Source organism: Orcinus orca, chromosome 7 (genome assembly GCF_937001465.1).
Source record: "Orcinus orca chromosome 7, mOrcOrc1.1, whole genome shotgun sequence".
Classification (NCBI taxonomy): Eukaryota; Metazoa; Chordata; class Mammalia; order Artiodactyla; family Delphinidae; genus Orcinus; species Orcinus orca.
This window is the reverse complement of record NC_064565.1, coordinates 10,822,845-10,836,791: the sequence shown is the minus strand read 5'-3', so window position 1 is coordinate 10,836,791 and position 13,947 is coordinate 10,822,845. Positions and strand designations below refer to the sequence as shown.

General features: G+C 39.1%; 1 protein-coding gene across 3 annotated transcripts in view; it reads left to right on the top strand.

The window, feature by feature from the left end:
- UGGT1 (UDP-glucose glycoprotein glucosyltransferase 1) overlaps positions 1–13,947 on the top strand; it is a 130,298-nt gene that overhangs the window by 51,264 nt on the left and 65,087 nt on the right. For all 3 annotated transcript variants that reach the window (XM_004276873.3, XM_033400187.2, XM_049712742.1), the window contains one exon: positions 8,289–8,453. In XM_004276873.3, coding sequence (XP_004276921.2) covers positions 8,289–8,453 — 165 coding nt within the window. The remainder of the gene's footprint in view (positions 1–8,288; positions 8,454–13,947) is intronic.

Genomic DNA, 13,947 nt, shown 5'->3' with positions numbered 1-13,947 from the left:
GCGAATTCTTTCTTTTTTTTTTTTTTTAATGTGGACCATTTTTAAAGCCTTTATTGAATTTGTTACAGTATTGCTTCTGTTTTGGTTTTTTGGCTTCGAGGCATGTGGAATCTTAGCTCCCCGACCAGGGATCGAACCCACACCCCCTGTATTGGAAGGCGAAGTCTTAACCACTGGACCGCCAGGGAAGTCCTGGCAGGCGGATTCTTAACCACTGTGCCACCAGGGAAGTCCCTGTATGATCCTTTTGATGTATTGTTGAATTCAGTTTGCTAATATTTTGTTGGGCATTTTTGCATCTGTGTTCATCAGAGATATTGGCCTGTAATTTTCTTTTTTGTGTGTTGTCTTTGTTTGGTTTTGTTATTAGGGTAACTCTGGCCACATAAAATATGTTCTGTTTGCTTCAGTTTTTTGGAAGAGTTTGAGAAGGACTGGTGTTACTTCCTCTTTAAATGTTTTGTAGCACTCACTAAGGAAACCATGTGGTCCTAGGCTTTTCTTTGTTGGGAGGATATTCATTACTGATTCAGACTCCTTACTTATTATTGGTCTGTCCAGATTTTCTATTTCTTCATGATTCAGTCTTGGTAGGTTTTATGTTTCTAGGAATTTATCCATTTCTTCTAGGTTATCCTGGAAGATATGTATTATGTATATATAATATACATCTTTTAAAAAAATTTATTAGAGTTTTTTTTTAAATAAATTCATTTATTTTTGGCTGCATTGGGTCTTTGTTGCTGCCCACGGGCTTTCTCTAGTTGCGGTGAGCAGGGGCTGTTCTTCTTCGCAGTGTGCGGGCTTCTCATTGTGGTGGCTTCTCTTGTTGCAGAGCAAAGACTCTACGCATGCGGGCTTCAGTAGTTGTGGCACACGGGCTCAGTAGTTGTGGCTCGCGGGCTCTAGAGCGCGGGCTCAGTAGTTGTGCACACGGGCTTAGTTGCTCCGTGGCATGTGGGGTCCTCCTCGACCAGGGCTTGAACCCATGTCCCCTGCATCGGCAGGCGGATTCTTAACCACTGCGCCACCAGGCAAGTCCCCGTAATATACATCTTAATCCTCTATCTGTATCTTGTCCCTCCCAGCTTCACTCTCCCCACTGGTAACCACTAATTTGTTCTCTACATCTGAGAGTCTGTTTCTTTGTTGTTCTATTCACTAGTTTGTTGTATTTCTTAGATTCCACATGTAAGTGACGTCACACAGTATGTGTCTTTCTCTGTCTGGCTTATTTCACTTGGCATAATGCCCTCCAAGTCCATCCATGTTGTTGCAAATGGCAAAATTTCATTCTTTTTTATGGCTGAGTAGGAGTCCGTTGTGTATGTAAACTGCACCTTCTTTATCCATTCATCTCTTGATGGACACTTAGGTTGCTTCCATATCTTTGTTTTTTATTTTTTTTAACATCTTTATTGGAGTATAATTGCTTTGCAGTGTTGTGTTAATTTCTGCTATACATATACATATATCCCCATATCCCCTCCCTCTTGCGCCTCCCTCCCACCATCCCTGTCCCACCCCTCCAGGTGGTCACAAAGCACCGAGCTGATCTCCCGGTGCTATGCAGCTGCTTCCCACTAGCTATCTGTTTTACATTTGGTAGTGTATATATGTCAGTGTTACTCTTTCACTTCATCCCAGCTTACCCTTCCCCCTCCCCGTGTCCTCAAGTCCATTCTCTACCTCTGTGTCTTTATTCCTGTCCTAGATTCCACATATATGTGTTAGCATACGGTATTTGTTTTTCTCTTTCTGACGTACTTCACTCTGTATGACAGACTCTGGGTCCATCCACCTCACTACAAATAACTCAATTTCATTTCTTTTTATGACTGACTGATATTCCATTGTATATTTGTGCCACATCTTCTTTATCCATTCATCTGTTGATGGACACTTAGGTTGCTTCCATGTCCTGGCTGTTGTAAATAGTGCTGCAGTGAACATTGTGGTACATGTCTCTTTTTGAATTATGGTTTTCTGCTTCCATATCTTTAATTCCCCTATTAACATTGTATAGTTGTCTTTTTCTCCCTAGAGATTTGTTAGTATTCGTTTCATATATTTAGGTGTTCTGATGTTGGGTGCATATATATTTAGAATTGTTAAATCTTCTCAATGAATTGACCCCATTGTCATTATATAATGACCTTTTTATCTCTTGTTACAGTTTTTGGCTTAAACTCTGTTTTGTCTGATAGAAATATAGCTACCCCTGCTCTCTTCTGGTTTCCACTTATGTAAGTGTATCTTTTTCTATTCCTTCACTTTGAGTCTGTGTCCTTAAAGCCGCAAGGAATTGTAGGCTCATATAGTTGGGTCTTATTTTTTAATCCATCCAGCCGTTCTATGCCTTTTGATTGGAGAATTTAATACAGGAACATTTAGAGTAGTTGTTGATAGATAAGGGACATAGTAATGCCATTTTATTAGTTATCTGAGGCTGATTTATATTTCCCTTGTTCCTTTTTTCCTCTCTTGCTGCCTCCCTCTGTGAACTGATGATTTTCCATAATGGTATGCTTTGGTTCCCTTCTCTTCATCTTTTGTGAATCTACTGTAGATTTTTGTTTTGTGGTTACTATGAGTCTTACGTAAAATGTTTAATAGATAAAACAATCTCTTTTATGTTGATGACTTAACTTTGATCAAATATAAAAACTACCCTTTTATTATTCCCACCCCTTTTTTGTTTTGGACATCACAGCTTAACTCTTTATATTGTGTATTCAATAACAAATTATATCTATAGTTACTTTTAGTACTCTTGTCTTTTTTTTTTTGCTTTTCATCAGCATATTCTTTATATTGAAAAACAGCAAGATGGAGTTTTCTGCATGAACAGCATCATCATTAGAGGGGAATTCAGGCAGCTGTCATCCATCCCGCATTCCCTTTGAGCATGGAGGGCATTGCTACAGAATTCATAGTTGAGGGCCCTCTCTTGCTTCATTGAATACTCTTGTCTTTTAACCTTTATAGAGTTAAGTGGTTAATACACCATCATATTTACAGTGTTAGGGTATTCTGAATTTGACTATATACTTACCTTTACTAGTGTGTTGTATGTTTTCATGTTACTAATTAACGTCCTTTCATTTCAGCTTGAAGGACTCCTTTCAGCATTTGTCGTAAGGCAGGTTTGGTGATGATGAACTCTCTTAGCTTTTGTTTGTCTGGGAATGTCTTTATTTCTCCTCCGTTTCTAGACGATAACTTTGCCAGGTAGAGTAGTCTTGGTTGGCAGTTTTTTCTTTTAGCAGTTAGAATGTATCATTCCACTCACTCCTTGCCTGCAACTTTTTTACTGAGACGTCCACTGTTAGCCTTCCCTCGTAAGTTACAAGCTTCTTCTTCTCTTGCTGCTCTTAAGAGTGTCTGTTTTTGACTTTTGATAGTTTTATTATAATGTGTCTTGGAGAGGTTCTCTTCAAATTTATTTTCTTTGGTGACCTATGATCTTCAGGAACTTGGATATCCAAATCTCTCCAGATTTGGGAAGTTCTTATCCATTATTTCTTTAAATAAGCTTTCTGCCCCCTTCTCTATCTCATCTTCTCTGGAACTCCAGTAATTTGAAAATCATCCATATACCATTTCTTTAATTCTTCGGTTGCTGTTGTTGTTATTGTTGTCCCCTGACTGGATAATTGCAAAGTTCCTGTCTTCTAACTTGTAGGTTATTTTCTTTTGCTTGATTTCACTCTGATGTTAATGCTATACCATTTTAAAAATTTCATTCATTATATTCTTCAGCTCCAGAATTTCTGTTTGGTTCTTTTTTATGCTCTCTCTCTTTGTTAAAATTCTGATTTCTTGTTAAAAAAAAAAAATCTGATTTTGTTTGTGTATTGTTTTCTTGATTTTGTTGAATTGTCCTTCTGTGTCTTCTTGTAGCTCACCGAGTCTCCCCAAAACAGCTATTTTGAATTCTTCATTGGGTAAATTGCAGATCTGCATGTCTTCGGGATTGGTTACTGGAAGATTATTGCGACCCTTAGGTGATGTTACGCTTTCTTGATTTTTCAAGTTCCTTGCAATTTTAAGTTGCTACCAGAAGTGACTGGTAGCAGTCACTTCTACCAGTCTTTACTCTCTGCTTTGGGAGAGAAATACCTTCCATTTCAGGAAGGTTGGAATTCTGAGGCTTTCTCAGAATGTCTGTGGGTACACCTGCTCCGTGCTGTTGTTCCCTCTTGTGCAGAATTCTGAACTTGTTTATTTAGCTCCTCTTGATTCTACATTGCCCGCAGGGTGGGTGCGGACAGGCCACCTCCTTTTTGTTTCCCCCAAGTGGCACTAAAGCTCAAGTTGTTTGTCTCTTTCTGGCCTACTGATGTGGATTGGCTTTCTGTACGTCCTCACTATCCATCTGGCGAAGCTCACTCTTGCTACCCTTGTCAGGATTGTGCACTGGCAGCCAGCCACAGGGTGTGGGTATATGGTGGTAAGGTGTGTGCAGAGCACTGCGGGGTGCCCATGAGTCATCTGGGGGCATCTGTGGATGAGGTGTCCTGGGTGTCTCATAGGTGGGCTTGTTGATGCTGTAAGTAGGATCTGCCTTCCTTAAATGCCCTATGAGTGCACTGTCTGCTGCTCTCCCAGCCTCTTCACCCATGGTGATGCCACTCACAAGTCAGTATTCTGGATGGAGCGGGAGAGAAATGAGCCTCTTGGGCAGCATCCCACATAGCTGGGGAGGTTGAGTGCTCAGCCATTGCTCTTATGTCCCTTGTAGGAGAAATCATAGGCTCAGAAGATCTCTTGTGGCCCTAAGCTGTACTGCCTCGGGAGAGGGGTGATGTGAGTAAAGTCAGACTGTTCTCTTACCCTCTCCAGTGTGTCCAAATTCATATTTTTTTGCTCCAGTGGTGTCCTGGAACTTCTTGCTGGAAACCTGGACTTCACAGAGGCTGTCTTGTCTATGGGTGATTGATTAAGATAGTTTTTCCCAGGGGTTCCCTGGAGCCAGCTCATGCATCAGTGCAGAGCCCACAGCCAGGGTCAAAGTCCGTCTGCATGTTACCTGCTGCAACACTTCTCTTGGGCCACTTGGCATATGGTGCTGAATTCCAAAGCTCCCACAAAGACCCTTTTGTCAGTGGATAGATGCCAAGTTGTTGTTTTTCTGTGGGGGAGACACTAATGAGGGAAGTCTTATTCAGCCATGATACTGACATCACTCCTGCCTCAGTGTTAAATCTCCTTATTTTAAGGTTTGGAGTTGAAGCTGGTCATGAGAGCTACTCAGTTTAGACTGAACATGTTTCCATTATTGTACTGCAACCTTCTGTTCAGTCACTTACCCTTTTTTTTAAAAAATAAAATAATATTGATATGGGCACGTAGTGGTTTTTCACATTTTCACAAACAGCCTGAGTAGTACTCTGTAGAAAAAGAAAAGGTGAAATAAAAGGAAAGAAGGGCCACTTCGGGAATCTTTGAGAAAATTAATGGAATTTTCTTATATTTCACTTTTGGAAAATGTTTAACTCTGGTTTTCTATCACCCTATTGAAGAAAAAGTACATGTTGCCTTTTTTATTGTGGATGATTGCTATATCAAAAGGATTTGCTTGAAAAACATTGACTATAGTGGACGAATTGGGGAAAAGGGTATTTTTACACGTTGTCTTTTATGCATTAAAATCTTGATTTTGCTGAAGAATCAGGTGGGAGTATCACAGACCTAACTCCTCAATAGTTTCCCAGATTTGGCCATTTTCCTCATCTCTACTGGTTAGAGGCCCTTCCCATATAAACAGATCGTAATTACCTAGCTATTTAAGTAGGCATATACTCTCAAGAGAAGGATGTTGGGAGATTCTCAGAGGTCTTAAGAATCTAATGATCAGTAAGATTTTTTAAGTTGCAGGAGCTGTACCCCTCATATGAAAAAGCCCAAGAAAAATAGATTTTTTTGAAAAGGAGGAATGACTGCATTTTTTAAAAAAATTAATTTATTTTTGGCTGCGTTGGGTCTTCCTTGCTGCGCACAGGCTTTCTCTAGTTGCAGTGAGAGGGGGCTACTCTTCGTTGCCGTGCGCAGGCTTCTCATTGCGGTGGCTTCTCTTGTTGCGGAGCACGGGCTCTAGGCACATGGGCTTCAGTAGTTGTGGCACACGGGCTCAGTAGTTGTGGCTCGCGGGTTCTAGAGTGCAGGCTCAGTAGTTGTGGCGCACGGGCTTAGTTGCTCCGCGACATGTGGGATCTTCCCGCACCAGGGTTCGAACCCGTGTCCCCTGCATTGGCAGGCAGATTCTTATCCACTGCGCCACCAGGGAAGCCCGAGTGCAGTTTTTTTTTTAAAGGAGGAATGAGTGCAGTTAGCAAATGTTATTACACTTAGGAATATCTGTACCTTTGTGTAAATCTGAATCTGTGTTATCTTCTATGCCTGGTATTTGAAAGAAGTAATCATTTCTAAAACTACGTAGTACAATTAAAGTAGATCTTTTGAACTGAAGAGAATATAGTCTGATAGGTGCATATTTATATGTTTCAAAGTCAAAGTAAGAAAAGTTCTAACTTATTCATGCAAACATTTTACATTTGGCGTATTAACTCTGAGTCTTTATTAATCTCAGTTATCATTTATGAATGGCTCATTCGTGACTTTGTAGTCAGTGTTTCAAAATTATGTGTAATTAACATTTTTAGTGATCAGTTGGTAGAAATTCTCACGTGTAATTTTTAAACGTGACTCTGATAATTGGCCTGCATTCTGTTAATTTTTAGTCTGATAATCTATTTGCAAGTTGCAAAAATGGAAAGTTTATAGTCAAAACATCTCCCTCCCACTCTTGCCTTTTACTCAATTGCCACGTTCAGAGAAAACCAGTGTTACTTCTTATAGTCACTGAGAGTTACAATGTGGATTTTGTTTTGTTTTCCTGGGAGATTGATTTTCAAAGCTCAAAGTATATTTAAATTGAGTTTTTATGAACTTCTTTGAGATAGGTGAGATGTCAAAGAACAGAATTAATGTAACAGTTTTGGGAGTGTACATTTTAAAAGTTTTAACCATGATATACAGAGATGGCAGAAGTCAACCTGGAAGGCCTTTCTCATTGTGCCATGTTAGTCCATCAGATAAGTCTGTACTATCAGTTATCACTGTGGCTAGATCTGAAACTAAGCTGATGACTGGTATTAGTTACCGAATTGAGGTACTTTTCTATTTGTGCTATCTAAAATGGTTATATATTTTAAAATTCTGCTATTTTCAGAAGATAGCAGTTACAAGATGTTTAACAAGAATGCTTTAAGGAGCTTTTCTTATATCTTGGATAATAATATAGTTTTTACTCCAAAATCTTAGTCTTGGCTCTGTGGTTGATATCTGGGGGAATGTACCTATGTTGATTGTTGGAAAAGTCTCAGATATGTTTGCTCGCCTGGTACTTCCCTGCCAAGGAACCACTTTTGTCCTGGAGAAGGCAAAAGATTGAGCTTAGTACATTATAGAACAATTTTTGAGCACTGTTTTCCCACCAACCTTGTTTTGTTTTCTGTAGGTGTAACTTATTGTTTAGTGATATGGACCCTTTTAAATTTAGAATTGGGTGTAAATATTTCATCTCAAGTTATCTGCCCAGGAGCACTAATAATTTATGACAGTCTATAGTTGTGCTTCCCATTATAGTAGCCTCTGGCCACATGAGCTTTTAAAGTGGAAATTAATTAATTTCATGTGCTCAATAGCTACATGTGGTTAGTGGTTACTGCATTGGACAGTGAAGATAGAATATCTCCATCACTGCTCAAAAGTCTCTTGTATAATTTGGGCTGTAGTATATGTAATTCAGGTCTGGTAGCCTGGGCTGCTTAAAATTACCCTCATCCCCATCTTCACCCACTTCCTGATTTATAAGGTTTTGTGGTTTTATTAAAACTCAGTAAATTTTTTTTTTTTTTTTTTTTGCGGTACGCGGGCCTCTCACTGTTGTGGCCTCTTCCGTTGCGGAGCACAGGCTCCGGACACGCAGGCTCAGCAGCCATGGCTCATGGGCCCAGCTGCTCCACGACATGTGGGATCTTCCCGGACTGGGGCACGAACCCACGTCCCCTGCATCGGCAGGCGGACTCTCAACCACTGCGCCACCAGGGAAGCCCCAGTTCTTTATATATTTTTAAAAGAATTTTTCTTTAGTTATTTCTTGGTTTCCATATTTCTGTTGTTGTTTCTTTTCTTGTTAGAACATGTATGTGTGAAAAATATGCTTTGTTCCATTTGTCTCAGGAAGGACAAAAATATGCTGTTTGTGGTCCCATGTGTTTCAGGAAGCAAGAGGCTACTATGAGCAGACTGGAGTTGGTCCACTGCCTGTTGTCCTGTTCAATGGAATGCCCTTTGAAAAGGAGCAGCTGGACCCTGATGAGTTGGAAACCATCACAATGCACAAAATCCTGGAGACTACAACCTTCTTTCAAAGAGCAGTGTACTTGGTAAGTACTGTTTCAAGGCTGATTTTGAAAGAGAATGGTTTGCTTACATTTTTGTAGTCCTGCAGTAGGCAATAAAGTTTTCTATACACCACTCATAATTGATTTGCAGACTCCCAGCCGGTTCTGCTGTAGTGAAAATATCCCTGAGACTTTCTGTACGGTTTTTTTTTTTTTTTTTTTTGCGGTACGTGGGCCTCTCACTGCTGTGGCCTCTCCCGTTGCGGAGCACAGGCTCTGGACGCGCAGGCTCAGCGGCCATGGTTCACGGGCCCAGCCACTCCGCGGCACATGGGATCTTCCCGGACCGGGGCACGAACCCGTGTCCCCTGCATCGGCAGGTGGACTCTCAACCACGGCGCCACCAGGGAAGCCCTCTGTACGTTGTTTTTGAAATAACGAATTTTATTGGCTTCAAGCTTAAATTTTATTTTAAAATTCTTAAGAATTTAGCCATTCTAAGAGATATTTGTTCTACTTGTAAGGAATTTTGACTCAGAAAAATTCACGTATTTTATATATATATAGTTATTGTTGAGATATAACTTACATGCTGTAAAACTCAGCCTTTTTTTTTTTTTTAACATCTTTATTGGGGTATAATTGCTTTACAATGGTGTGTTAGTTTCTGCTTTATAACAAAGTGAATCAGTCATACACATACACATGTTCCCATATCTCTTCCCTCTTGCGTCTCCCTCCCTCCCACCCTCCCTATCCCACCCCTCCAGGCGGTCACAAAGCACCGAGCCGATATCCCTGTGCCATGCGGCTGCTTCCCACCAGCTATCTACCTTACGTTTGTTAGTGTGTATATGTCCATGACTCTCTCTCACCCTGTCACAGCTCACCCTTCCCCCTCCCCATATCCTCAAGTCCGTTCTCCAGTAGGTCTGTGTCTTTATTCCTGTCTTACCCCTAGGTTCTTCATGACATTTTTTTTTTCTTCTTAAATTCCATATATATGTGTTAGCATATGGTATTTGTCTTTTTCTTTTTGACTTACTTCACTCTGTATGACAGACTCTAGGTCTATCCACCTCATTACAAATAGCTCAATTTCGTTTCTTTTTATGGCTGAGTAATATTCCATTGTATATATGTGCCACATCTTCTTTTTTTTTTTTTTTTCTGTATCCATTTCTTTTTTTTTTTTTTTTAACATCTTTATTGGAGTATAATTGCTTTACAATGGTATGTTAGTTTCAGCTTCACAACAAAATGAATCAGTTATATATATACATATATTCCCATATCTCTTCCTGCTTGCGTCTCCCTCCCTCCCACCCTCCCTATCCCGCCCCTCCAGGCGGTCACAAAGCACTGAGCTGATCTCCCTGTGCTATGCGGCTGCTTCCCACTAGCTAACTACCTTACGTTTGGTAGTGTATATATGTCCATGCCTCTTTATCGCTTTGTCACCGTTTACCCTTCCCCCTCCCCATAGCCTCAAGTCCATTCTCTAGTAGGTCTGTGTCTTTATTCCTGTTTCACCCCTAGGTTTTTCATGACATTTTTTTTTTTTAAATTCCATATATATGTGTTAGCATACAGTATTTGTCTCTCTCTTTCTGACTTACTTCACTCTGTATGACAGACTCTAGGTCTATCCACCTCATTACAAATAGCTCAATTTTGTCTCTTTTTATGGCTGAGTAATATTCCATTGTATATATGTGCCACATCTTCTTTATCCATTCATCCGATGACTGGCACTTAGGTTGTTTCCATCTCTGGGCTATTGTAAATAGAGCTGCAATGAACATTTTGGTACATGACTCTTTTTGAATTATGGTTTTCTCAGGGTATATGCCCAGTAGTGGGATTGCTGGGTCATATGGTAGTTCTATTTGTAGTTTTTTAAGGAACCTCCATACTGTTCTCCATAGTGGCTGAACCAATTCACATTCCCACCAGCAGTGCAAGAGTGTTCCCTTTTCTTCAAACCCTCTCCAGCATTTATTGTTTCTAGATTTTTTGATGATGGCCATTCTGACTGGTGTGACATGATATCTCATTGTAGTTTTGATTTGCATTTCTCTAATGATTAATGATGTTGAGCATTCTTTCATGTGTTTGTTGGCAGTCTGTATATCTTCTTTGGAGAAATGTCTATTTAGGTCTTCTGCCCATTTTTGGATTGGGTTGTTCGTTTTTTTGTTATTGAGCTGCATGAGCTGCTTATAAATTTTGGAGATTAATCCTTTGTCAGTTGCTTCATTTGCAAATATGTTCTCCCATTCTGAGGGTTGTCTTTTGGTCTTGTTTATGGTTTCCTTTGCTGTGCAAAAGCTTTGAAGTTTCATTAGGTCTTATTTGTTTATTTTTGTTTTTATTTCCATTACTCTAGGAGGTGGGTCAGAAAGGATCTTGCTGTGATTTATGTCATAGAGTGTTCTGCCTATGTTTTCCTCTAAGAGTTTGATAGTTTCTGGCCTTACATTTAGGTCTTTAATCCATTTTGAGCTTATTTTTGTGTATGGTGTTAGGGAGTGATCTAATCTCATACTTTTACATGTATCTGTCCATTTACCAGCATCACTTATTGAAGAGGTTGTCCTTTCTCCACTGTACATTCCTGCCACCTTTATCAATGATAAGGTGTCCATATGTGTGTGGGTTTATCTCTGGGCTTTCTATCCTGTTCCATTGATCTATCTTTCTGTTTTTGTGCCAGTACCATACTGTCTTGATTACTGTAGCTTTGTAGTATAGTCTGAAGTCAGGGAGCCTGATTCCTCCAGCTCCGTTTTTCGTTCTCAAGTTTGCTTTGGCTATTCAGGGTCTTTTGTGTTTCCATACAAATTGTGAAATTTTTTGTTCTACTTCTGTGAAAAATGCCAGTGGTAGTTTGATCGGGATTGCATTGAATCTATAGATTGCTTTGGGTAGTAGAGTCATTTTCACAAAGTTGATTCTTCCAATCCAAGAACATGGTATATCTCTCCATCTATTTGTATCATCTTTAATTTCTTTCATCAGTGTCTTATAATTTTCTGCATACAGGTCTTTTGTCTCCTTAGGTAGGTTTATTCCTAGATATTTTATTCTTTTTGTTGCAATGGTAAATGGGAGTGTTTTCTTGATTTCACTTTCAGATTTTTCATCCTTAGTGTATAGGAATGCCAGAGATTTCTGTGCATTAATTTTGTATCCTGCTACTTTACCAAATTCATTGATTAGCTCTAGTAGTTTTCTGGTAGCATCTTTGGGATTCTCTATGTATAGTATCATGTCATCTGCAAAGAGTGACAGCTTTACTTCTTCTTTTGCGATTTGGATTCCTTCTATTTCCTTTTCTTCTCTGATTGCTGTGGCTAAAACTTCCAAAACTATGTTGAATAACAGTGGTGAGAGTGGGCAACCTTGTCTTGTTCCTGATCTTAGTGGAAATGCTTTCAGTTTTTCACCATTGAGGATGATGTTTGCTGTTGGCTTGTCATATATGGCCTTTATTATGTTGAGGAAAGTTCCCTCTATGCCTACTTTCTGCAGGGTTTTTATCATAAATGGGTGTTGAATTTTGTCAAAAGTTTTCTCTGCATCTATTGAGATGATCATATGGTTTTTCTCCTTCAATCTGTTAATATGGTTTATCATATTGATAGATTTGCGTATATTGAAGAATCCTAGCATTCCTGGAATAAACCCCACTTGATCATGGTGTATGATCCTTTTAATGTGCTGTTGGATTCTGTTTGCTAGTATTTTGTTGAGGAGTTTTGCATCTATGTTCATCAGTGATATTGGTCTGTAGTTTTCTTTCTTTGTGACATCCTTGTCTGGTTTTGGTATCAAGGTGATGGTGGCCTCGTAGAAGGAATTTGGGAGTGTTCCTTCCTCTGCTATATTTTGGAAGAGTTTGAGAAGGATAGGTGTTAGCTCTTCTCTAAATGTTTGATAGAATTCGCCTGTGAAGCCATCTGGTCCTGGGCTTTTGTTTGTTGGAAGATTTTTAATCACAGTTTCAATTTCAGTGCTTGTGATTGGTCTGTTAATATTTTCTATTTCTTCCTGATTCAGCCTTGGCAGGTTGTGCCTTTCTAAGAATTTGTCCATTTCTTCCAGGTTGTCCATTTTATTGGCATAGAGTTGCTTGTAGTAATCTCTCATGATCTCTTTTATTTCTGCAGTGTCAGTTGTTACTTCTCCTTTTACATTTCTAATTCTATTGATTTGAGTCTTCTCCCTTTTTTTTCTTGATGAGTCTGGCTAGTGGTTTATCTATTTTGTTTATCTTCTCAAAGAATCAGCTTTTAGTTTTATTGATCTTTGCTATTGTTTCCTTCATTTCTTCTTCATTTATTTCTGATCTGATTTTTATGATTTCTTTCCTTCTGCTAACTTTGGGGTTTTTTGTTCTTCTTTCTCTAATTGCTTGAGGTGCAAGGTTAGGTTGTTTATTCGAGATGTTTCCTGCTTCTTAAGGTAGGCTTGTATTGCTATAAACTTCCCTCTTAGAACTGCTTTTGCTGCATCCCATAGGTTTTGGATCGTTGTGTCTCCATTGTCATTTGTTTCTAGGCATTTTTAAATTTCCTCTTTGATTTCTTCAGTGATCACTTCATTATTAAGTAGTGTATTGTTTAGCCTCCATGTGTTTGTAATTTTTACAGCTCTTTTCCTGTAATTGATATCTAGTCTCATGGTGCTGTGGTCGGAAAAGATACTTGATACAATTTCAATTTTCTTAAATTTACCAAGGCTTGATTTGTGACCCAAGATATGATCTATCCTGGAGAATGTTCCATGAGCACTTGAGAAAAATGTGTATTCTGTTGTTTTTGGATGGAATGTCCTATAAATATCAATTAAGTCCATCTTGTTTAATGTGTCATTTAAAGCTTGTGTTTCCTTATTTATTTTCATTTTGGATGATCTGTCCATGGGTGAAAGTGGGGTGTTAAAGTCCCCTACTATGAATGTGTTACTGTCGATTTCCCCTTTTATGGCTGTTAGTATTTGCCTTATGTATTGAGGTGCTCCTATGTTGGGTGCATAAATATTTACAATTGTTATATCTTCTTCTTGGATCGATCCCTTGATCATTATGTAGTGTCCTTCTTTGTCTCTTCTAATAGTCCTTATTTTAAAGTCTATTTTGTCTGATACGAGAATTGCTACTCCAGCTTTCTTTTGGTTTCCATTTGCATGGAATATCTTTTTCCATCCCCATACTTTCAGTCTGTATGTGTCTCTAGGTCTGAAGTGGGTCTCTTGTAGACAGCATATATAAGGGTCTTGTTTTTGTATCCATTCAGCCAATCTGTGTCTTTTGGTGGGAGCATTTAGTCCATTTACATTTAAGGTAATTATCGATATGTATGTTCCTCTTCCCATTTTCGAAATTGTTTTCGGTTCGTTTTTATAGGTCTTTTCCTTCTCTTGTGTTTTTTGTCTATAGAAGTTCCTTTAGCATTTGTTGTAAAGCTGGTTTGGTTGTGCTGAACTCTCTCAGCTCTTGCTTGTCTGTAAAGGTTTTAATTTCTCCATCAAA